The sequence below is a fragment of the Rattus norvegicus genome, chromosome 8 (genome assembly GCF_021556685.1).
Source record: "Rattus norvegicus strain SHRSP/BbbUtx chromosome 8, alternate assembly SHRSP_T2T, whole genome shotgun sequence".
NCBI lineage: Eukaryota > Metazoa > Chordata > Mammalia > Rodentia > Muridae > Rattus > Rattus norvegicus.
This window is the reverse complement of record NC_141541.1, coordinates 109186805-109213743: the sequence shown is the minus strand read 5'-3', so window position 1 is coordinate 109213743 and position 26939 is coordinate 109186805. Positions and strand designations below refer to the sequence as shown.

The following is a 26939-nucleotide window of genomic DNA, read 5'->3' as shown; positions in this document are numbered from 1 at the left end:
ATTACATTCACAATAACCTCAAAAAGGATTGGAGACGCGGTTCAATGGTCAACAGCACTCGTTTCAGAAGCTTAGCAACCTGTTTGATCATTGAGACCCATGTAAAGTTGGAGGAAAAATACCCAAGTCTAAAGAATTGTCTTTTCACTTCTTGTGTCATGGCATGTAGACCCAGCCCACAATCAAGGATAATCAATCCTAAACAATTAAGTTGAAGAATTCAAAAAGTGAAATTTTCAAGGCACCGTAGAAATAAACTGCAGACTTTCCTAACGCTGTGACCCTTTCTCACAGTTCCTCATGTTGTGGGGTCTCCAGTCATAAAATTATTTCACTACTACTTCATCACTGTAATTTTGCTACTTTATAAATCTTATTGCAAATATCTGTGTTTTTTGATAGTCTCATGTCAACAGATTGTTTGATCCAAAAGGAGTCCCGCGTCACAGGTTGAGAAACACCACATTCCATGGTTCTAGTTGGTAGGATTACTGTTATAGGGATCATAATTCATAGCAGGAAGAACACTATGGAGACAGCACAATACCGACCTTTGAAGTATATATAGTGATAATGGCAAAAACAGCAAGATATTGGGACAGAAAACCAGATGTGTAGATCAAAGGCCTCAGAAACAAATACATGCAAACTTTTCTAACTTTTTATGTTGTTAATACACACTAGAAAACAAAATAAAACAAAACTCAAAACACAGTCTATTCAACAAATGGTGTTGGCAATACAAGTTATCTGATTGCAGAAGTATGAACCTAGATCTTCATCTCCTTTTCTACCATCAAAATTAATTCCAATGGATTAGAGGTTTTAAAGCCTTAAACACTAACATTATTGAGGGGGAACACTTCGCAATATAGACATAGGCAAGAACTTTCTGAAGCAGCACAGCAAGCAGTCGAAAACATTGCTAAGTTTGACTATCTGAAATTAAAAACCTCTTTCCTATTAAAGGAAAACAACATCCAAACTGGAAGAAAATCATTGACAGCTATACTTTACAAAAGGAGTTAGTATCCAGAAGATATAAAGAACTATAAAAGTTAAAACCGAAACTCCAGAACAGCCCATCAACAAATAAGCTAATGAATTAAACAAAAAACTATCAAAATAAGAAATACGAGAGAACAACAAATATTTTTAAAAGTATTAACATTCTTAGCAATCAGGAAAATTTAAAAATTACTTTGTAATCTAGCCTCATCCCAGTCAAAATAACCATCACCCAGAAAGAAAATGGTGTTGATAAGAATGTAGGGTAAAGAACCTTATCCATAATTGTACAAATATATTCTGTGGTAGACATTATAGAAATCAGTATGGGGAGGGTCTCAACGTTAAAAATATAACTAACACGAAACATTAATTCCACTCTCAGCCACTTCTACAAAAGACTCTGTCTTATCACTGAAATTCTTATAATCCATAGTTTCTTGCCACTCACAGTGGCAAAAAAATACAATTAGTCAAAATGTCTATCAACTAATAGACTACAAAAGTGTGGTATATATACAAAATATAACTTTATTCAGTTAAAAAGAAAAGTGAAATAAAATTTGCAAGAAAATGGATAGACCTGGAAATTATTATGAAAGGTAACAGATTCAGAAATAAAAATGTAAGCTCATCGTTTTGACACTTACCTTGAATCGATTAGTAAACAGCTCCAATTTGGGGAATAATTCTCTATTGGTATACAGGCTTTGTAGAGCTTTCAAACACTTCAGTCTGACTTCACCTTGCTTTAAAAATACAAAGAAAAAAAGAACGAAACAATCATCTCCAGTGTTCAAGAGTTAAAAAAACAACTAAGACTATATGAAGAATAGAATTACTCAGGCTAACTTATTCAACATATTTCATACTTAAACATAAAATTAGAAAGACCAATTGCCTAGTCTGATTTAATAAAAACTGCAATAAAAGTTAAGTGACTTACGAATTAAAACCTTTATCAAATATTTAGAAACTATGTCCGACCATGAAATACTGTCCATATGCCTCAGTAGTATGTTAAATTTATAATCTATTTTAACAGGTAGAAAATAGTATGTTCACTTGTTCTGTTTATAATTATAGAATGATCCCACAAAAACAATCTTCTATTAAGGGAAAATCATTTATTTATCTAACCAATATTTAACATATGCTTTTCTATATCACAGAGAAAAGAGAGCATTTAGGAAAACGGCCAAGTAGCAAACTACTTAAAATGGAGCCAAACTCTATAGAAAGAAGAGTTTTATAAATGCTATCATCTATTCATTAGCAGAATACTGCAGTCTACCGAGCTAAATCCCTATCCCAGCAGAAAGGATCCCTAACAAAGTCATTAAATTTGGGAGGTAAAAGACTCTCAGGACTCAGAGGGGGGGCCCCTAGATGAAATGACCTACAATGGGGAGAGGGAACTTGTAGAGCCCACCTCCAGCAGAAAGACAGGGCATCAAGTGAGGGATGGGGTTGCTATACCACAGTCAGAACTCTGACCCATAATTGTTCCTGTCTGAAAGAAATGCAGGGATGGAAATGGAGAAGAGCCTGAGGAGGTCCAGCGACAGGTCAAAAGTGGGATCCAGCTCAAGGAGAGGCGCCAAGGCCTGACACTTTATTGAGGCTCACAAAAAGGATCTATCATGACTGTCCTCAAAAAGACTCAACAAGCAGTTGAAAGAGTCAGATGCAGATATTTACACCCAACAATGAAAATAAGCTGCTGACCCCTGTGGTAGAATTAGGGAAAAGCTGGAGGAAGCTGAGGAGGAGGGCAACCTAGTAGGAGGACCAGCAGTCTCAATTAACCTGGACCCCTGAGATCTCTCAGACCACCAACCAGGCAGCATACACCAGCTGAGATGAGGCCTCTTGACACATGTACAGCAGAGGACTCCCAGGTCTGGGTTCAGTCAGAAAAGATACACCTAACCCTCAAGAGACTGGAGGCCCCAGGGAGCTTAGATGTCTGGTGGTGTGGGTGAGGTGAGGACATCCTTGTGGAGACAGGGGAAAGGGGGAAGGTATGGGATGTGGGACACCCAGAGGGTGACTGGGAGGGGAATAAAATCTGGTAGTGTAAAAGTAAATAAATAAACCATTTAACTCTATCTATCTATCTATCTACCTACCTAATGTATATGAGTGCACTGTAGCTGTCTACATCTCATTACAGATGGTTGTAAGCCACCATGTGGTTGCTGGAAATTGAGCTCAGGAAGAACACTAAGCCATCTTTCCAGACTCCAATACTTTCTTAATTTACAAAACTGTTACAGGTTAAAAGACTTGAACTTCATAAATATAAAGACTGGATTCCCCATCAAAAAGAAAAATTGAATGGAAAACATTGGAGATCAAAATACATTCAATATCATCTAGAAATTTATCTAAAACTAAGAAAGAATTCAAATAAGATTGAAGTTTCTATACTCTAAAAGTAATGTATTTTGGCAATATCAATCTACTCTGGAAGCAAACAAAATTAGATTTTAGTTTGTAACTCAATAGTCTGTAAGCTGCATAAGAAATGACACAAAACATCAGCTATTCTGGTGGCATTTATAAAATTTCTCTTAAAAATTACATATAGGAGTACACTGATAAAAGTTTGAAAAAATTCAGAAAATGAGGTGTTTTTTTTAACATTTTAGATTTTGGTAATATCATTATCATCCATGGTCATTCATAGGACGAATGAATAAATAAAGAGGTACATAAAACCACTTTACTGTATGTGCAGTGTCAAGTAATTTCTATATATCACTGATCAACAGAATGTTTTTCTCTAAATGCTCAACAGGAACTTAAGTACCCACAGCAGATGCTACTCCGATTCCACCCAAATCTCCCATCACTTGGCTACTTCTTTGCCTTTGTCTCTGTTGGCTGATATTGGGTCTTATTTGTACCCTTTCAGAGAAACTGACCATAGACAATAACCATCCAGAAAAAAATCCCAAAGGCTTGAGGATAAAACAGTCTAACCCAGGGCTGGAGAGATACCTCGGAAGTCAAAAGGACCTCCTGATCTTCCAGAAGACCTGAGTTCAGTTCCTAGAATCCAAATCAGGCTTCTTATAACAGCCTGTAACTTCACCTAGGTAGGGAATCCAGCACCATGTTTTGTCCACTGCAGGCATGCACACGCATGGCAAACACTTATACAAACAGACGTAGATATAAATAAAACGAATATTTTTATTGTTTTATTTATTTACATTCCAGTTGTCAACCCTCTTCTCAGTCTCCCTCACAATAGAATAAATCTTATCAGTAAAGTCTAATCTTATTTCCTTTATTCCTATTTTCAGTAATATCTACAAGTAATATATTTAAGGTACAATTTATTTTCTTAAGTACCCTGTGAAATCATACGCTAAGAAAAGAACTTCTCTAGGAGGTGATAAGCAACAACAGAATAATAAAACAACCCTGAAATCACAGTTTCGTTTGTTGCCTTATTTATTATACTTTCCTCACTTTCTTACTGGCTATAGCAGAACAGAAACCTCAATACAATCAAAGCTATAAAAGGATGTTTTGATCAATAAAGGATTATGCATTTAACATACATAAGATTATAGTAAAGCCAAAAAGTTCTTATTTAACTTTCGCATTTTAGCCATTAAAATACCAGTGCAATGTGTTAGTGATATATGTTTGTGGTCATGAAGGTGTAAACAAACTATGTACCTAGAATGCAGTAAAATATAAAATATTCAATTACAGTTACTATGTTGCTTCATTATGTATCTACCGTAGTATATTTATTATTTCAGAACATACACTTGAGAAATCTAGAGTAAATTAGTATGCTGAGTTAAGCTAACAGCAGCCTCAAACATTTTATGTTTATTGAGCTTCTAGTCTGTTTCAAGCAGCATTATCAAGGTTGTTCATAAATACTGTACATGTTCATACACTGATGAAATGGTCAAATGATACAGGTACCAGAACATAAATTCTATTAAGTGACAAATGACTCAGAATTTGGATTGGTTTATTATGAACTTGACCTAACAGAAAAGATGCAAATGAAGCCTTTAAGAACACACTTTGTACTAGATTACTTGAAGATCTTGGTAGGTGACAGTTACTCATACAAAATAACAGTATAGTTGCTAATATCCTTATCTGTGGGTGGAAGACTATGTATGTTAACTGTACAGCATTCAAATGTTTGAGGGAGTGCGGTCAGCGACAACTGTAAGAACTGAAGAATTGAGGGGTGGCTGCTAAGTGTACTGGCTTGTTTTTATGTTCATTTTACATAAGCTAGAGTCATCCTAGAAGACAAAATCTTAAATAAAAACAGGTCTCCTTAAGATTGGTGTGCAATAATAACAATGGAAATGTAAATAAGAAATACTCAAGTTAATAAAGATGAAAAAAAAAAAAGATTGGCGTGCAAATGGATAAACTAGAAAATATCATCCTGAGTGAGGTAACTCAGACCCAAAAGTATATGTATGGAATGTATTCACTAATAAGTAGATATTAGGCAAAAAGTACAGAATTCCCAGGATACAATCCACAAACTCAAGAAGGCTAACAAGCCGAAGGGCCTAAGGGAGAACGCCTCCCTCAATCCCACTTGGGAGGGATAATAGAAGAATCCTAGGAAGGGGTGGGGTGAGAGGGAAGGATATGAGTGAGAAGCACAACAGAGATAAAAAGAGGGGATAATAGAAGAATCCTAGGAAGGGGTGGGGAGAGAGGGAAGGATATGAGTGAGAAGCACAACAGAGATAAACAGAGGGGAACATGATCAGGTATTGGGCGGGGAACGAACAGGACTGAAGTCCTGAGGTCCAGCAGAAAGAATCGAAACAGGCAACCTCAGAAGGTAGGAGCTGGAAGGAACCCCTAGACTATACCAGAGACCTAGGAGGTGAGAGGCTCTGAGGACTCAAAGGGAAGAACCTTAGATACACTTTCCTACGGTGGGGAGGGGGAACTTGTAAAGTCCACCTCCAGCAGAGAGACAGGGCATCATCAAGTAGAGGGATGGAATTACCATCCATCATCAACAACTATGACCCAGAATTGTTCCTGTCTGAAAGATGATGATGTTAGAGGACTTTGAGAAGAGCAAAAAGAACTCTGTTAAAGAAATACAGGAGAACACGGGTAAACAGGTAGAAGCCCTTAAAGAGAAAACATAAAATCCCTTAAGGAATTACAGGAAAAGACAACCAAACAGGTGAAAAAACTGAATAAAACCATCAAGGATCTAAATGTGGAAATAGAAACAATAAAGAAATCACAAAGGGAGACAATCCTGGAGATAGAAAACCTAGGAAAGAGATCAAGAGTCACAGATGTGAGCATCACTAACGGAATACAAGAGATAGTAGAGAGAATCTCGGGGGCAGAGGATACCATAGAAACCAGCGACAAAGCAGTGCAAGAAAATGCAAAACACAAAAAGCTCCTAACCCAAAACATCCTGAAAATCTAGGACACAATGAGAAGAAGAAACATAAGGATAATGGGTATAGAAGAGTGAAGATTCCCAACTTAAAGGGCCATGAAATATCTTTAACAAAATTATAGAAGAAACCTTCTCTAACCTAAAGAAAGAGATGCTCATGAACATACAAGAAGCCTATAGAATGTCACATAAGAACCAAAACATCAAATGCACAAAACAAAGAAAGAATATTAAAAGAAATAAGAGGAAAAGGTCAAGAAACATATAAAGGCAGACTTATGAGAATTATACTGGACTTCTCACCAGCGACTATGAAAGCCAGAAGATCCTGGGAAGATGTAATAGACCCCAAAAGAACACAATGTGAGCCCAGGCTATTATACCCAGTAAAACTCTCAATTAACACAAATGGCGAAACCAAGATATTCCATGTCAAAAAATGAATTTACACATTTATCTTTCCACAAATCTAGCCCTACAAGGGAAAACTCCAACATAAGGAGGGAAACTACACCTTAAAAAAAGCAAGAAAGTAATCTTCTTTCAAGTAGTCCAAAAGAAGACAGTCTCACAAACAGAATTCTACCTCTAACAACAAAACAGGAGAAAGCAACGATTACTTTTCCTTAATTTCTCTTAACATCAATGGACTCAATTCCCAAATAAAAAAAGGACTAACAGACTGCATATGTAAACAGGACCCAGCATTTTACTGCATATAGGAAATGCACCTCACTCATACAGACAGACACTACCTACAGGTAAAAAAGACTAGGAAACAAATTTCCAAGCAGATGGTCCCAAGAAACAAGCTGAACTAGCCATTTAATATCAAATAAAATTGACTTTCAACTAAAAATAATCCAAAGAGATAAAGGACACTTCATACTCATCAAAGGAAAAATCAAACAAGATGAATTCTCAATTCTAATCATCTATATCCCAAATGCAAGGACACCCAAATTCATAAATAAACTTTACTAAAGCTAAAAGCACACACTGCATCTCCCATAATAATAGTGAGAAACTTCAACACCCGACTCTCAGCAGTGCACAGATCATGGAAACAGAAAGTGAACAGAGACACACTGAAACCGACACAAGTTATGAACCAAATGAATTTAACAGATATCTATAGAACATTTCATCCTAAAACAGAAGAATATACCTTTTTATCAGCACGTCATGTTTCCTTCACCAAAACTGAACATAATAAGTGGTCATAAAATAGGCCTCAACAGATACAAGATCGAAATAATCCTACACATCCTTATCAGATCACCATGGACTAAGACTGGTTTTCACGAACAACAAGAACAGCAAGCCCACGTACACATAGAAGCTGAATATTGCTTTCCTCAATAACTTGGTGAAGGAAGAAATAAAGAAAGAAATTAAAGATTTTTTTTTAGAATTTAAGAAAATGAAGGAAAGACATACCTAAACTTACAGGACACAATGAAAGCAGTGCTAAGAGGAAAGCTCACGGCTCTGAGTGCCTCTAAAAGAAACTGGAGGCAGCATACACTAGCCACTTGACAGCACTCCTAAACGCTCTAGAACAAAAAGAAACAAATACACCTAAGAGGAGCAGACAGCAGGAAATAATCAATCTCAGGGCTGAAATCAACGAAGTAGAAACAAAAAGAACTATAGAAAGAGTCAACAAAACCAGGAGCTTTTTTTTTTTTTTTTTTTGAGAAAAATTAAGATAGATAAACCCTTAGTCACACTAACCAGAGGGCTAACAAAATCAGAAATGAACAGGGAGACAACAACAGAAACTGGGGAAATTAAAAAAATTTATCAGATCCTACTACAAAAGCCTATACTTAACAAAACGGGAAATTTTGGAGTAAATGGGCAATTTTCTAGACAGATAACAGGTACCAAAGTTAAATCAGAATAAAATAAATCATCCACACAGTCCCATAACCCCTAAAGAAATAGAAGCAGTCATTAATAGTCTCCCAACCAAAAAAAGCCCATGACCAGATAGGTTTAGTGCAGAATTCTATCAGGCCTTAAAAGAAGACTTAATACGGGGTTGGGGATTTAGCTCAGTGGTAGAGCGCTTGCCTAGCAAGTGCAAGGCCCTGGGTTCGGTCCCCGGCTCCGAAAAAAAGAAAAGAAAAGAAAAAAAAAAAAAAAGAAGACTTAATACAAACACTCATCAAATTATTCAACAAAATAGAAACAGAAGTAATAATACTCAATTCATTCTTTGAAGCCACAATTATGCTTATATCTAAACCACACAAAGACCCCACAAGGAAAGAGAGCTTCAGACCAATTTCTCTTATGAACATTGATGCAAAAATACTCCATAAAATTCTCAGAAAATGAATCCATGAACACAACAAATGGAGAGAAACTTGAAGCAATCCCACTGACAGTAGGGGCTACACAGGCCGCTCACTGTCTACTTCTTATTCAATATAGTACTCGAAGTCCTAGCCAGAACAATCAGACAACAAAAGGTCAAAAGGATAAGTATTGGAAAGGAAGAAGTCAAAATATCACGATTTGCAGATGATATGATAGTGTACTTAAGCGACCCCAAAAGTTCTACCAGAGAACTGGAATCAGAAGCTGGAATGAACCCAGATGCCCTTCAACAGAGGAATGGATATAGAAAATCTGGTACATCTACACAATGGAGGACTACTCAGCTATCAAAAATAATGACTTTCTTGCATTGTTAGGTACTGGATAGAACTAGAAAATATCATCCTCAGTGATATAATCCAATCCCAAATGCACACACATGGTGTGCACTCACTATTGGTGAGTAAAGTGGATATTATAAGTGGATATTAGCCCAAAAGCTTGGAATACGCAAGATACAATTTACAGATCACATGAAGTTCAAGAAGGAAGACCAACGTGTGGATGCTCCAGTCCTTCTTAGATGGGGAAATACTCACAGGAGGAAATATGGAGACAAAGTGTGGAGCAGTGAGTGAAAGAAAGGCCATCCAGAGACTGCCCCACCTGGGGATCCATCCCATATACAGCCACCAAACCCAGACATTATTGTGGATGCCAACAAGTACATGATGACAGGAGCCTGATACAGCTGTCTCCTGAGTGGCTATGCCAAAGTCTGTCATATATAAAGGTGGATGTTCACAGCCAATCATTTGACTGAGTACGGGGTTCCAAATGGAGGAGTTAGAGAAAGGACTGAAGGTGCTGAAAGAGTTTGCCACCCGATAAGAAGAACAACAATACCAACCAACCAGAGCCTCCCCCCCACGAGCTTCCAGGGACTAAACCACCAACCAAAGAGTACACATGGAGCAACCTTCGGCTCCAGCTGTATATGTAGCAGAGAATGGCCTAATCTGGCATCGGTGTAAAGAGAGGCCCTTGGTTGTGTGAAAGTGATGCCTTGGTTTATGGTAATTCAAGGGCTAGGAGGTGGGTGGGTGGGAGGGGAAGCACCCCCATAGGATCAGAGGGAGGGGGAATGGAATAGGGAGTTTTCTGAGGGGAAACCGGGAAAGAGGATAACATTTAAATTTAAATAAAGAAATATCCAATAAAAGAAAAAAAATGGGGAGAGAAAAAACCGAATACTTGTATCTCTTGCAGAAGTCCCCCATTCAGGTTCCAGCTCACAAATATCACTAATCCTAGTCTCTGGGGAGCTAACACTCTATTCTGACCTTACTGGGTAACACACATGCACAAAATTCACATATACAGATTCAGGCAAAATACCCATATATATAAAATGAAATAATAATCTAAAATATTTGATTAAAAATTAATGACTTTTACAGTAACAACAGAAAATTAGTATCTTCCCAGAATTGGTGGTCCTTTGTAAAGATCAGTTAAAATTGCTCAGTGTTCACAATTATAGAAAAATACTCTTGGGGGATTGGAGGAAGAACTTAGATGGAAGTGAGAGAGAATAAAAGTATTACAGTTTAAATATATTGAAAAGACTGACAACTGACTTATTTAGAGTAGATGAAACCATTCATGTGGGTATACTGTGATTCTACATTATTTGAAATTGTAAAAATAAAATTCAGAAGTCAACCTAAAGAAGGCTTAAATACAAAAGTCTAAATTCACATGAAGATTATACATGAAAAAAATTGAAACAGAAATATGCAATCTGGTCTAAAATTATATATTTCCTACAGATTTGTATTCAAGGGCAAAAATATTAACATTCTTTGAATGTGGTACTGAATTGGGAAAAACATCTTTTAGTCCCCAATTTACAATCTGTATGTTAAGCATTCAAGCTGAGAAAGTATGTCTGTATACATTCAAGAACTTTAATACAACTCTTGGAGATAATTGCAAGTGGGATTTTTCAACATTAATAATTGTCAATATTTTGAATGTGCTTTTTATTCATGTGTGTCTATATGTGCATGTGTGATAGTATGTATGAGTACATATGTGGAGGCTGGAAATACACTAAATACTGGTGACTCTCTTCCCTTTAGGTGAACTCGGGCTTCCAGAATGGAACATCAAGCATCTTTACATGCTGAGCCATCTCTGCAGTAGTAATTACAAAGCATTATTTTAATAAACATCAAGACACAGAAAAAGTCTTCAAATATTATTACCAAATTTCTTTCTAGATCTACAGATGTAGTTATATTCTAAAAGTACTCTAATAGCTATATCTTAGTCAATTAAAATTACTACAATTTAGTTGGGGATTTAGCTCAGTGGTAGAGCGCTTGCCTAGCAAGCACAAGGCCCTGGGTTCGGTACTCAGCTAAAAAAAAGAAAAGAAAAAAAAAATAAAAAAAAATAAAAAAAGAAAAAACCCCACAAAAATTTACTACAATTTAAAACGCACAAAATTCTTATATTTATGAATACCTGGTAGTTAATGTTACAGAAATACCATGATTTAGAAAAAATTCAATAACTTATCAGTGTTATCTTTTGTTATTTTAAGAATTTCTTGTAGGAGTCAAAATCATAGAATTTCTTTTAAAATCAAGTCTTTTTCTCAAACGCTATAGATGGATCAATCTAAAATAGGCCCAGTTTAACTCAAACAAATCTGCTTCACTTCTGCCTTAAAAAGTCATACTGTAACCCAACAGAATTCCAAATGAGAAAGCATACTTAATTTTTATATAACTAATATAATTAATAACCTTTGATCCTTGACAAGGAGACTGTTACCTTCTTGATGGCAATGCATATATTCTCTTATAAAGACAGATATACCAGGTCCTCAGTATAATTCAAGATAATCATTGTATCCAAGGAGACCTCTTAAACTACTGCCTTAAATTTCATAATGGTGATCAACAGTTATTTGTACTATCTGAAATTTTGTATCATTACATCTTGTAAAAAAAAAAAAAAGCTACTGCAATGTTCATTGCTGTCACATCAATATAAACACAAATACCTCTCTCTTAATCAAAACCAGAAGTCACCAACTTACCCTATCATGAAGAGTCCATCCTACATATTTCAGGTAACTGTCATTGAGGAAGGCATCGCTATACATTTTCATCCATACTCCAATTTCTTCAATACAGATGGCTCGAATTTCAGCAATTGCATCACTGGATAAGGCAGAGGAAGACAAACCTCTGAATTATACAGAAACTTGAAATGTTCTCAACAAATGTAAATTATATTCTTTTCTTTCTTCAGACAGGGTCTCAAGTTATGAAGTCTTCATGTGAAGACTTCAAGTCCCTGTAGCTAAGGATGACCCTGAGCCTTTAATCCTCATGCCTCCACCTCCCAAGTGCAGGGATGACAAGCCGGAGCTGTGATTACAAGCAGTTTTACTCAGCGCTGGAGATTGGAGGACTTCCAGAATGTTAGGAAAGCTCTGTATGAACTGGAATACATTCCCAGTCCAATACAAATATTTTTCTTAAAATTTAAAAATTACATTTATTCGGTTTGTTTTTAGGGGACTGCACATACGCCATGGCATAAGTGGGAAGGAAGGCCAGAAGAAAACCCACAACATTCAGTTTTCTTCCTTTGACAAATAGGTTCCAGGCATTAAACTCAGATTGACAGCCTTGGCCTCAAATGATTCTAGTGAAGTATCTCACCAGCCCAATGTAAATGTTCTGAATACTGTTTTATACCCGCACTGCAAATGGTCTCCAATGCAAACATCTTGTTTAAACAGCTTTTATAAAAGCTGAAACTACTGACTCCAAGTGTAACACACACTCACAGACGTTCTTCAGCACGAATGGCTTTTAAGAGTTTCCTCACAGAACTACTTGAGTTTTCAGTTAAATCATCTGAGCTGGGTGGAAACCCCAAAGCGACTGGTTCAAAACTATTCCCATATAGTCATTAACCGGTATAGGCTTGCGCAATATTTAATGAATTGAATAAGACTAATTTTTATGACCACCATAAACAAGATTACGGAGTTGACAAGGGAACATTATATAGCAGCTAAGTATCTGTATGATAAGGGCTGCAGAAACGGCACCATCTGCTTTCCTAGCACACCCAGGCTTACTTCCAGATCTATAAGCTAGTTTCCTACCATCTTTAACTTCACAAAGTTCAGGGAGCCTAGATGCCTCCTTCAGGCCTCAGTGGGCACTGCACTTGCCTGGTGCACAAACGGGATCAGTCAAAATATACCCAACACACAAAATAAAGTAAAAATGTAAAATAATTAACAAAACCTAAAAACTTTGGACATCTAATGAGTGGTAAAAAAAAATTCTGTAGTTTAGCTTATGAGACATTTTATCACTTAATTCACACCACAGGTCTTTCAACATTAATTTATGTTTTAGGCTGAACAATGAAGAATCACCCATATTAGTTGAAATAAAAAGAGGCAGAAAAACCATACATTTTAGAATTATATCCATCACCCTAAAAACATACATTGATATAGTTATCCTGAGATGATTTTCCTACTCTAAGGTAATTTCTCAAAACAAAAATTAATTTTACTTTTTTTCTTATCAGATTAATACCACTAACCTTAAAAAAAAAAAAAAACAAACATGGGTGGGGCACAGTAACACAAGCCATTAACCCGAGACTCAATAGGCACAGGCAGGCGTATCTCTGTCAGCGCAAGGCCTGATCTACATAGTGAGGTTCCACGGCAGCTAGGTCTACAGAGAAACCTTGTTTCCAAAAAGAAAAAAAAGTGAAGAAAATAATGTAAATACTAAATCTTTTGGTATTTAATTAAATTTTGAAGTTTCTCATTAAGTAATTTAATTTTAAGTAACTTATATTCTTTAACAAGTTATCATTAAGATTAAAATTATTAGTAAAATCTTTGCATTAAGACACTTCTCATTTAGTTTTTGCAATTTTCCTGCCACCACCAGGTGCTAGGGATTATAGGATGTCATTATACTCAGATAAATTATCTGTCTGTCTCATTCCTTTTAGGCAAGGTCTCATTGTATTCTATGGGTCTCAACCTCAAGATAATCTTTGCACCTTAGTATCTCAGGTGTAGCAAAGCAGGTGTTTAAGTGAGATCTGGGGAATCAAACCCCACAGGCTTGTACACCAAACACTCCTATCTGTTAAGCCATCATCCCCTAACCCTTGTGTGGTGTTTTCGAAATATGTCCACAAAAACAGGCTAATGGGTCACTCTACTGGATAATTGTTTACCTTTTCTTCAGTATGAAAAACCTAAGTTACTCATCAGTAATGAATATAACATGGTCAAAATGAAAAGTTTTGATTCCAGAAACTAAGTAAAAAAAGACAGTATGAGAAATCTGTCATCTCTTAGGTGACGAACTCTCTGTGGGAAACCTACTTGCCACATGGATACCACTCAGGGACCTTTTCAGGAGTTCCATGGAATGTGCAACTGAGGCCTTCTGCTATTACTTATGCTTAGTTAAGCTATCTCAGAAGAAGACCCTCCAATTCAACCAGAGGACTGTAGTTTGAACAATGCCTTATTTTAAGTGAATTCTGACATATCAATTAAAAATGAAATTGTAAATATTAATGAGGTAGCCTGTGGTGTTTCAGTAGATATCTATATTGGACGGCATTTAAATCAGGTCATGCACAGATTGCAATAATAAAGATTCAGAATACTTCTATCAGTCTCCGCTTCCCTGCTCCTGCTTCTCTTATTTGTCAGGGGTGGAGGGCTTCTTTAAATTTTCAAAAAGCTCTTACTAGGCATCCCAGAGTAGTTCAAACCTACAGTACTGTTGCTACACCCCAACGATTCTGCGATTAGAGGCATACTGTTGTTTTATAAAAATTAAGAAAGAAGGAATATGTTGGGGGGGGCAGTCAGGTGTGGGGGTATGGGGTGGCTCTGCTGGTCCCTGCTGAGGCATCCCTTCCCTCTGAGGGACCAGGCATAGGACAGTAAAGTATAGAATTTATACAGGGTATGAGGAGGAGACAGTACAGAGAAAGGCAGAGAGAAAGAGACAGCAGTGGAGTAGAGGACAGAAATGAGCAAATGAGAGAGGTGGGGAGGAGAATGGGGAGAGAGTAAGCTTGACAAGAGGACAGAGGGAGAGCAAGAAGGCAAGAGAGAGATGAAGGGACAAACAGTCCCTTTTAAAGTAAGTCAGGCATACATGGCTTTTGCCAGGTAACTGTGGGGCAGGGCCTAGACAAAATGCTAACATATACAGTACAACAACCAACTTGAAATAATGCCTTTTAATTTTGTAAAATGTATAGTTATACAGACAACCTAGGAACCAGAATCATCTAGCTAGGCCACTTTTTAATTCTTAATCTATACAAACTATGATGTAATAATAGTTGCTTTATAATGCTGAGTTTATACATAAGTTGATATTTTAATTAATGTTAAGAATTTTAATCATTACTCTAATAACAACCAACAGTCATGTCGTTGGGCCCAAAAATCATTTCCCTTTCTTTGAGTGAGTTCAAATTCATCAACACCTACATCACGGTGGTGACCAACACCTGTAATATAATCAGTACTAATCTGCTTGTATAGACTGGTTATTCTTTCAAACTCAAGTGAAATGTCACTGCTTTTATGATTACTTCTGACTTAGGGTTTCTATTATTCTGATAATAGATGAATCAAAAGAAAACTGACTTATTTCATCTTACAGCTTGTAGCATAGCGTCTACGCCAGAGCAAGAACTGAGGTGTTGCAGAGGCCATGGAGAAAACACGTTGCTTACTAGTTTGCTCCCCCTGCCTTCTTATACAACTCAAGACTCCCTGAAAGGGTTGACAGAGCACCCATGTGGGATGGGCCTGCCCACATCAATAAAGAAAATGGCCTACAGATTTGCCTACAGGGCAATGCAACAAAGGAATTTCTCAATTAACCTAGACTCCCGAGAGATCTCAGACACTGAGCCACCAACCAGGCAGCATACACCAGCTGATATGAAGCCCCCAACATATGTACAGCAGAGGACGGCCAGGTCTGGGTTCAGTCAGAGAAGATGCACCTAATCCTGGAGGCCCCAGGGAGTGAGAGGTTTGGTGGGATGGGGACATCCTGGTGGGGATGGAGAACGGGGATGGGGGGAGGAGGAATGGGAAGTGGAACAGTCAGAGGGTGGACAGGAAGGGGGATAAATTCTGGAGTGTAAAAAAAAAAGATTAAATAAAATTAAAAAGAAATAAAAAATAAAATGAATATCCACGATAAATGTTGAATACAACATTTGGATATTGCTTGATGAACAATAACAAAAGATTCCCTTTACAAGTGATTCTAAGCTTGTATCAATCTGACGAAAAACTGTATAGCATAGAAAATATAGCTAACATAAATTGTCTGTCCTCTAGGAACTAATATTATACTTTAGTACATAGGGTATAACGAGGTACAATAGTAGTTTCAAATCTTTAGGTAATTTTATACCTGTTGATATAAAAATATTTTTCAGAGCCATTGTTTTTCATACTAAAATTATTTTGTATGTACAATCTCTTTCAATAGCTCCATCACATTTACACAAGCATTCTAAGGAGTCTGATAATAAAAATGTACATATTAAACTAAAAGGCAAAAGAGTTAATTAAAACATAAAAAATAAGAAAAAAATTTAAGGTAAGATTAATTTTCAATAGCATTTTAGCAATAGGGTCTTGAAATGAACAGCAAAATGAATTTATGAATCTACTTGAAAACTAAAAACAAAGAACCACCCATAAATGTATAAATCTGGTAAAATTATATTAATCTTTAGTTTTGTTTTAATTTTATAGTATAAATTGATCATGTTGGTTTTACAAGGAAAAAAAACCTGACTAATTAACTATATTAATAATATGAGTGTGGGGAAGACATAAGGCTTTAAAACTAGATTTAGATTGCTTTCTGGACAAAAAAGAATTTAGTAATTTTCTGCTTACAGTGAAATAAAAACTCAAAAGGGTCAACAAGCTGGAGTCCAAGCAGTGATGCCTTAATCACACTTGGGAGGGAGAACAAAGAAATAACGGGAGGGAGGAAGGAGGAATTCAGGAAGGAATGGAGGGACCAGGGTGGGAAAAAAGACTGGGAGGGAAGAGGAAATGTGATCAGGTATTGGGTTGGGGAACAGGACTGAAGCCCTGAGGGCCAGCAGTAAGAATGGAAACAGGCAACCTTGGGAGGGAGGAGGCTCTCAGGACTCAAAAGGAGTCTAAGATAAGATTCCCTAGATTGGGGAGAGGGAATTTGTAAAGCCCACCTCCAGCAGAAAAACAGAACATCAAGTGAGGGATGGGGTTGTCATCCCACTACCAAGAACTCTAACCCACAACTGTTCCTGTCTGAAAGAACTGCAGGGATGGAAATGGAGAGTAGCCTGAGGAAAAGAAGGTCCTGTCACAGGACCAAATTGAGATCCAGCTCAAGGGGAGGTCCCAAGGCCTGACACTATTACAGATGCTACGGTGTGCTCCAAAAAAAAAAAAAAAAAAAAAAAAAGCATGTCAAGACAGCCCTCTAAAATACCTCTAAAATACAACAAGCAGCTCAAAGAGTCAGAGGCAGATATTTACACCCAAACAATAGAAAAAATGGTGCTGGATTAACTGGAGGTCAGCATGTAGAAGAATGCAAATCGATCTATTCTTATCACCAAGTACAAAGCTTAAATCCAAGTGGATTAAGAACCTCCACATAAAACCTCCACATTCAAACTAATATAAGAAAAAGTAGGGAAGAGCCTCGGACACATGGGCACTAGAGAAAATTTCCTGTACAGAACACCAATGACTTTTGCTCTAAGATCAACAATCGACAAATAGGACTTAATAAAATTGCAAAGCTTCTGTAAGTAGAAGGACACTGTCATTAGAACAAAATGGAAACCAACAGATTGGGAAAAGATCTTCACTAATCCTACATCTGATAGAGGGCTAATATCCAATATATACAAAGAACTCAAGACTCCAGAGAATCAAATAATCCTACTAAAAATGGGGTACAGAGCTAAACAAAGAATTCTCAATGGAGAAAGATTCAATCACCTCAAAGCACCAAAGAAATGGTTAACGTCCTTAGTCATCGGGGAAATAGAAATCAAAACAACCCTGAGATTTCCCCTCACACCAATCAGAATGCCTAAGATGAAAACCTCAGGTGGCAACAGATGCTGGTGAGGATGTGGAGAAAGAGGAACACTCTTCCATTGCTGGTGAGATGGTGAACTGGTACAACCACTCTGGAAATCAGACTGGAGGGTCTTCAAAAAACTGGACAGAGCACTACCTGAAGACCCAGCTATATCACTCCTGGGCATACACCCAAAAGATGCCCCAACATATAACAAGGACACATGCTCCACTATGTTCATAGCAGTCTTATTTATGATAGCCAGAAGCTGGAAAGAACCCAGATGGCCTTCAACAGAGGAATGGATACAGAAAATGTGGTACATCTACGCAATGGAATATTACTCAGCTATCAAAAACAATGACTTCATGAAATTCATAGGCAAACGGACAGAACTAGAAAATATCCTGAGTGAGGTAACCCAATCTCTCTCTCTCTCTCTCTCACTCTCTCTCTCTCTCTCTCTCTCTCTCTCACACACACACACACACACACACACACACACACACACACAAACCCACACATGGTATGCACTAACTGGTAAGTGGATATTAGGTCAAAATCTCAGATTATCCAAGATACAATCCACAGCCCACATGAAGCTCAAGAAGAAGGATAACGAATGTGCAGATGATTCAGTCCTTTTAAAAAAAGGGGAACAAAAATATTCATAGGAGGAGATATGGAGACAAAGTCTGGAGCAGAGACTGAGGAATGGCCATTCAGAAACTGCCCCACCTGGGAATCCAGCCCATATACAGACACTAAACACAGATAATATTACTGATGCCAAGAAGTACAAGCTGACAGAAGCCTGATATAGCTGTCTCCTGAGAGGCTCTGCCAGAGCATGACAAATACAGAAGTGAATGCTGGCAGCCAACCATTCAACTGTGAACAGGGTCTTCACTAGAGTAGTTAGATTAAGAACTGAAGGAGCTGAAGGGGTTTGCAACCCCCTAAGAACAACAAAACCAACCAATCAAAGCTCCCAGGGAGTAAACCATCATCCAAAGAGTACACATGGACAAACCCATGGCTCCAGCTGCATATGTTAACAGAGGATGGCCATGTTGGGCACCAATGCCAAGGATCAATGCCCGAGTGTAGGGGAGTGTCAGTGTGGGGAAGTGGGAAGACTTGGGTGGGTGAGGGAGCAACCTCATAGGAGCAGGGAGAGCAGGGAATAGGATAGTGGATTTATGGAAGGGAAAACGGGAAAGGGGATAACATTTAAAATGTAAATAAAAAGTGTGTTTAAAAAATTAAAAACAAATGATTTCCATAAAGAGAATAATACATGAAAGGAAATGAAAGTATATAACAATAAAGAATAAATCCACAATAGTTGGTATTAAATAAGTTACAAACAAGGCATAAAATGTCAATTGATCAATAAGAGGAAAAAACCCAATCCCCCCCCCAAAATAAACAGAAGTCATACAGAATACAAAACAAGCTAGAAGAAAACAATTTTAATAACAAAATTCATATGTTAAAGAAGGTTTTTATAAATACAATATTCTGAAGACCACTGAAGAAAAAAAAGCTATATGAAGAAAATGATACTTAATATCATAATAACAAAAACAAACCTCCTGGGACAAAGAAGAAGACAAATATGTAAAAGGCAGCCAAAATAACAAGCTAAATTGACTATAAATGCTGTAAGAAAATAACAATAGCAACCTTTTTAGGTAGTAACGAGACAAACCAAAGAAAATGAATCTATTCTTTGAAAGGACTCAAAGTTACAAAAATTTGATCTAAATTTTACATAAAAAGTCAAAATTGGTAATGACAGATCTAAGTAAAAAAAATTCTACCTCCCACTCTCCCATGAAAAACAATGGAGTTTTTTTTAAAAATGAAAGTTTCTGACATTTTGAGATAAAATAATTTCATCAGATACCTAACAACCCAGTTGCAGTCATGTGAACTCCAGGGTCGAATATCCTCACTAACACATTTGCGTGGTGTAAAAGAGGGAAATATGATTGGGAGCAACATGCTAAATACATGTTCATATGCACACGAAAGGGGTATAACTAAGAACAAAGCTTATAAAACCCAAAACAGAGAAAGACCAAAGATCTGGCTGTCCTTCAAGAAAAGAGAATACTGAGTGGAAACTATCACTACACTGACCCAAATCCCAAATTTAAGTATAATCAGTATTATATTTGTTTACTATAGGAAGGGCTAGAGATCAATGTTACACACTCACATATGCAAACAGGTACTTTATCACTGACAACATAGATGTTATTAAGTAGAGATATTTTATTGTTTCAAAGAATTAAGTGAAAATACTTGAAAAGTATTAAATGAGAATTTATTACAGTATAACCTTATGTAACCAATCGTGAATAAGAGCAAAGTGGAAAAATTATAATGAAACAAGGAAACAATCCTAATTTTGCTGATTTTATTCATTATGGTACTAAAATTACAGCCAAAGCTTCTAGACAGAACAAGAGATTAAAGAACATCCAATTTGAAAGTAAGCTATCAATTCTTCATTGTTTACAGATGAGATGTTATTCTACATAGAAATACTCAAATGCTCCATCAGAAAACTGTGAGAATAACTGAATCTGGCAACATCCGTTACATGATATAAGATCAGCATATTAAAAAAGTAGGATTTTAATACAGCAAACAGCAAATGGTCTGAAAATAAGTTCAGCATACCAACACTATTTATAACACCATAAGAAACCAACAACATACCTAAGAAGAAAACAAAAGAGATGAATATTTTCTACAGTATTAACAATGAAAAACACTGATGAAAGACATTCCAATGATATCCATGCCCATCCCAGTATCCAAGAACACTGCTCTGTATTTTCCCTTCGTATGTTATATATGTGGGCATGTGAATACCAAGGTACACAAGAGATCAGACAATAACATGTGTAAATGCTTCTTCCCTTTCATATTTCTGTGGGTTCAAATGGTCTCAGGTTGTTAAGGATGCATATTACTTACAGAGCCATCTCTCCAGCTGTGTTTCAGTCTTGAATCTGCTTTTGATTGAACAGCTTTTTCCACAGTTGAAAGATTAAAAGCTGCTTTTAAACATTTTCTATATGTGGTTATAATATTCCCAATAATATTTATTGAGAAGATATTCTCCCAATATTTATTCTTTGAGGAGGATCACTAAACTGTAAATTCCTAGCTTACTTCGATGCTCTCCGTTTTATTACAATATTATGTCTCCTTTTATGTCTCTACCTGAGTGAGTGTGCAAGCACCAGAGTTTTGAAACAGGTCTCATGTATCCATGATTCCAAACAGCATAGGTAACAAAAGGAAAAAAAATAGATGAACTGGATTTCACTCAGGTTAAAATACTTTTGCACAGTCAAGGAAACAATCAACAGTGTAATGAAGCAGCCTACAGAATAGAAGACATAGTTGTAAAAAACAAAATCTGTTAATACCACAATATTTTAGATAAACTAAGTTCAACATCAAAATAAAAAAATGGTTGCAAATGGAAAACTTATCTTAGTAGACATTTAAGAGAAAGCTTTCATGTAGCTAATGTGAATATGACGAGAAAAAGCCCAAAATCACTACTCATAACAAAACTCAAAAAAAGCCCCTAAGAGACCCATTCAAGTAAGAATAGCTATTAAAATTATTGAAGATATCAAACTGTAAGACTGGAGACCTGCTCACTGTTGTGAAATGAATCAGTAGTCATTAAAAAAGAATGATGGAATAATATATAGGCAAAAGGGTCATTCAAATAAAGAGGCAGAAATGGGGAGAAATAATTTTTAAGGGCTGGACCTACAGTTCATAAATAAATTTAAAAATATTATAATATCATTAATGGGAACTTGAAGGCAGAAGATGAGCCCAACCTTAACAAAAGACAGTTGGATGCCATACTGGGTTTATGTGAGATCTTGTTTTAGAAGTGTGTGTGTGGGGGTGGTGGTGGTTTGGGGGGGTTGGGGATTTAGCTCAGTGGTAGAGCACTTGCCTAGCAAGCGGAAGGCCATGGGTTCAGTCCCCAGCTCCAGTGGAAAAAAAAAAAAAAGAAGTGTGTGGGGATGTGTAAACACACGTAAACACACACACACACACACACACACACACACACACTGTTTTAAAGGTATGAGTGCATAAATTTTGATATAAAATTATTCAGAAATTTCACGGAGCCTTAGTTGAAAGCCCATGATTTAGTTGGATAAGTCTACAGACATATAACTGGTAATGTGTTGAAGTCTGCAATAAAATCTGTCAAAGCTATTAAGTAAACTGACTCATGTACAATGGAAGTTTAAGACAAAGATACAACTTCTTTACCTTAAACAAGTTTAGTATGTTATAATGACATTTAAGTGTTGGAATAAAAATTTGAAAATGTGCACAAAGAATTCTGTATGAAGAAAAACCATTATTTAAAGATGAATCAGAAATATTAACTGCCGAGGGAAATGAAACTGACAAAATTTGATGGTAACCAACTTGCTTTATAAGGAACACTACAAGGTATTCTTCAGATTGAAAATAAAAACTGATATAGAAAGTTTTCAGCATTTTACAAAAATTTGGAAAAGATCTTTACTATTCCTACATCTGATAGAGGGCTAATTCCCAAAATATACAAAGGACCCAAGAACTTAGACTCCAGAGAACCAAATAACCCTATTAAGAAATGGGGTACACACGGCTCCAGCTGCATATATAGCAGAGGATATTCTTGTTGGGCACCAATGGGAGGAGATGCCCTTGGTCCGGCTAAAGCTAGACCTCCTTCCTCCACAACACCCCCTTTCACCCAGTACAGGGGAATGTAAGGGCAGGAAGGCAGGAAGGCGGGAAGATGGGAAGGGATGTGTGGTTTGGGAGGGAACACCCTCATATAAGAAGGGTTAAGGGGGATCAAAATTCCTACTCAATTCTTTATAGAGATAGAAAGAGCAATTTTCAAATTCATTTGGAATAACAAAAAGCCCAATATAGTGAAAATTATTCTCAACAATAAATGAACTTCTGGGGGAATCACCATCCCTGACTTCAAGCAGTATTAAAGAGCAATAGTCATAAAAACTGTATGGTATTGGTACAGAGACAGGCAGATAGATCAGTGGAACAAAATTGAAGACCAGAAATGAACAAAAACACCTATAGCCACTTGATCTTTGACAAAGGAGCTAAAACCATCCAATAACATTTTCAACAAATGGTGCTGGTTCAACTGGAGGCCAAAATGTAGAAGAATGCAAATCGATCCATTCTTTCTTCTTCTTCTTCTTCTTCTTCTTCTTCTTCTTCTTCTTCTTCTTCTTCTTCTTCTTCTTCTTCTTCTTCTTCTTCTTCTTCTTCTTCTTCTTCTTCTTCTTCTTGTTCTTCTTCTTCCTCCTCCTCTTCCTCCTCCTCCTCCTCCTCCTCCTCCTCCTCCTCCTCTTCTTCTTCTCCTTCTCCTTCTCCTTCTTTTTTTTAAAAGTATTGAAAGAGTTGAAGGAGCTTGCAACCCTATAAAAACAACAATGCCAACCAACCAGAGCTTCCAGGGATTAAACCACTACCGAAAGACTATACATGGACTGACCCAGGGCTCCAACTGCATATATAGCAGAGAATAGCCTTGTTGGGGCACCAGTGGAAGGGAAAGTCCTTGGTCTTACCAAGGTTGGACCCCCAGTGCAGGAGAATATGGGGGAGGGCAATAAGGGGTATGTATAGCAGGAATATCCGTATGGGGGAGAAGGAGGGGAGGGAATTGGGGCTTATGGACAGAACACCGGGAAGGGGAATAACATTTGAAACGTAAGTAAAGAAATATATAATAAAAATTAAAAAAAAACAGCTAGGAGTGGGTTCTAATAGAAGAGAAAGTGGACAAGACACTTGAATACATGGACACAGGAGAAAATTCCTGAACAGAACACCAATGGCTTAACAACTGACAAATGGGACCTCACAAAATTGAAAAGATACTGCTAGGTAAAAGACACTGTCACCAGGACAAAACAACAATCTACAGGTAGGGAAAATATCTTTATCAATCCTATATCCAGTAGAGGACTAATATCCAAAATATAAAAAAAAAAAACTCAAGAAATTTTACTTCAGAGAATCAAATAACTCCATTAAGAAATTAAATACAGAACTAAACAAAAAATTCTCCACCGAGAAATCTTTAATGGCCAAGAAACATCTAAAGAAATTTCCAACATCCTTAGTCATCAGGGAAATGCAAATCAAAATGACCCTGATATTACCCCCTTACATCAATCAGAATGGCTAAGATCAAAAATTAAGGTAATATGCCCCACATGTGGCCCATACATATACAGCCACCAAACTACATAAGATGGATGAAGCAAAGTGCAGGCTGACAGGAACCGGATGTAGATCTCTCCTGAGAGATAGCCAGAATATGGCAAATACAAAGGCAAATGCCAGCAGCAAACCACTGAACTGAGAACAGGACCCCCATTGAAGGAATCAGAGAAATGACTGGAAGGGCTTGAAGGGGCTTGAGACCCCATATAAACAACAATGCTAAGCAACCAGAGCTTCCAGGGACTAAGCCACTACCCAAAGACTATACATGGGTTGACCCTGGACTCTGACCTCATAGGTAGCAATGAATATCCTAGTAAGAGCACCAGTGGAAGGGGAAGCCCTTGGTCCTGCCAAGACTGAACCCCCAATAAACAGGATTGTTGGGGGGAGGGCGGTAATGGGGGAAGGATGGGGAGGGGAAGCTTATACAGAAGGGGAGGGGGATATTTGCCTGGAAACCAGGAAAAGTAATAACAATTGAAATGTAAATAAGAAATACCCAATTTAATAAAGATGGAGGGAAAAAAAGCATTGTCATCGTCGATGCTGTCATTGTTGAAAAAAAATTTCAGGTAACAGTAGATGTTGGCAAGGATGCGGAGAAAGAAGAACACTCCTCCACTGTTGGTGGGATTGCTAGCTGGTAAACCACTTTGGAAAATAATCTGGAAGTTCCTTAGAAATTTAAAAATAGGGGTTGGGGATTTAGCTCAGAGGTCCCCAGCTCCGAAAAAAAAGAAAAAAGAAAAAAAAAGAAATTTAAAAATATTTCTTTTTTTTTAAAGATTTATTTATTTTATGTATATGTATACACAGTCACTGTCTCCAGACACACCAGAAGAGGGCATCAGATCCAATTACAGATGGTTGTGAGCCACCATGTGGTTGCTGGGAATTGAACTCAGGACCTCTGGAAGAGCAGTCGGTGCTCTTAACCACTGAGTCATCTCTCAGCCCCTTAAAAATATTTCTAACTGAAGAGACAGCTATACCACTACTAGGCATATATCCAAAAGATGTTCCAAAATATAACAAGGAAACATGCTCCACTATGGTCATAGCAGCCTTATTTATAATAGCCAGAAGTTGGAAACAATCCAGATGTCCCTCAATGGAAGAATGGATACAGAAAAAAATGTTTGATTTTATAAGGATCTAAAGAGAATAGGTGTAGTTCAGCCTCATGAAATCAGAAACACACATTTGGCATATGATTATGTAAACAAATTAATATAGTTATACAGATATAATTAAGAGAAATCAGGAGTAAATTCGAACTGTCATTCTCTTCAGCCATTCCATTACCAAAGTCCACATGTAACTATGAATAACATAATTAGGCACACAAAATCCATGCCAATAAGTCGTCCATCAAATAAAGTTTTAGGTGTGATTAATTTTTAAGCCACTCAGTGGGGATATTGGAGAATAGCTTACATATATATGGTTTTCTATACTTTATGAGAAAAATATTGTATTTAAGAATAAAATATGTAGTACAAAAAAAGAAGGGTGATGGGGGAGGGGAGAGTGAGTTTATAGACAGGAAATCAGGAAAGGGGATAACGTCTGAAATGTAAATAAAAATATCCAATAAAAATGGGGTACAGAGTTAAACAAAGAATTCTCAACTGAGGAATATCAAATGGCTGAGAATCACTTAAAGAAATATTCTACATCCTTAGTCATCAGGAAAATGCAAATCAAAACGACTATAAGATTCTATCTCATACCAAGCAGAATGACCAAGATCAAAAATTCAGGAGACAGCAGATACTGGCGAGAATGTGGAGAAAGGAATGCTCTTCTATTGCTCGAACTGCAAGCTGTTAAAGCAATCTGGCAGTTCCTCAGAAAATTGGAAGTAGTACTACCTGAGAACTCAGCTATACCTCTCCTGGGCATACACCCCAAAGATGCTCCAATATATAACATGGACACATGCTCCATTATGTTCATAGCAGCCTTATTTATAATGGCCAGAAACCAGAAATAACCCAGATGCCCTTCAACAGAAGAATGGATACAGAAAATGTGGCTCATTTACACAACAGAGCTAATACACAACCCAGCTATTACAAACAATGACTTCATGAAGTTCTTAGGCAAATGGGTGGAAACAGAAAATATCATCCTGAGTGAGGTAACACAGCCACAAAGAACACAGGCAGTATATACTCAATGATAAGTAGATTAGCCCCCAAAATTCAGAATACCCTTGCTACAACCCACAAATATACAGCTTAAGAAGGAAGATCAAAGTGTAGATGCTTCAGTCCTATATAGAACAGGGAACAAAATAATGAACAGGAAAGTAAGCGTATACTATATTTTCATAAATACATGGAATACTTTAAACAAGAGAGCAATGGCAGAAAAATCAGAATGTTCAGAAATTAAGCTGGTTTAACAGAATACAAATCAAAGACATCATGAATGAAAATTTGCCTGTTAAGCACTCTCTGGGAGGATATTCATCAGATGAAACAGAAGGAAAATATAAAACAAGAAAAAACAGAAATATAAAGCAAAAACAAAAGTAAAAACAGGAAAAGAGAATATAAAATCTGCAATTAGTAGGCTTGTTTAGAAAATAATTACTGAATACAATCAACTAGAACCAAACGAGACATGAG

The 26939-nt window shown here is 36.9% G+C and overlaps 1 protein-coding gene across 6 annotated transcripts in view; it reads right to left on the bottom strand.

The window, feature by feature from the left end:
• Stag1 (STAG1 cohesin complex component) overlaps positions 1 to 26939 on the bottom strand; it is a 383606-nt gene that overhangs the window by 139629 nt on the left and 217038 nt on the right. For all 6 annotated transcript variants that reach the window (XM_087562318.1, XM_087562317.1, NM_001433817.1 and 3 more), the window contains 2 exons: positions 11886 to 12009; positions 1659 to 1757 (listed from right to left, as the gene is read on the bottom strand). In XM_087562318.1, the coding sequence (XP_087418444.1) occupies positions 1659 to 1757; positions 11886 to 12009 (223 nt within the window). The remainder of the gene's footprint in view (positions 1 to 1658; positions 1758 to 11885; positions 12010 to 26939) is intronic.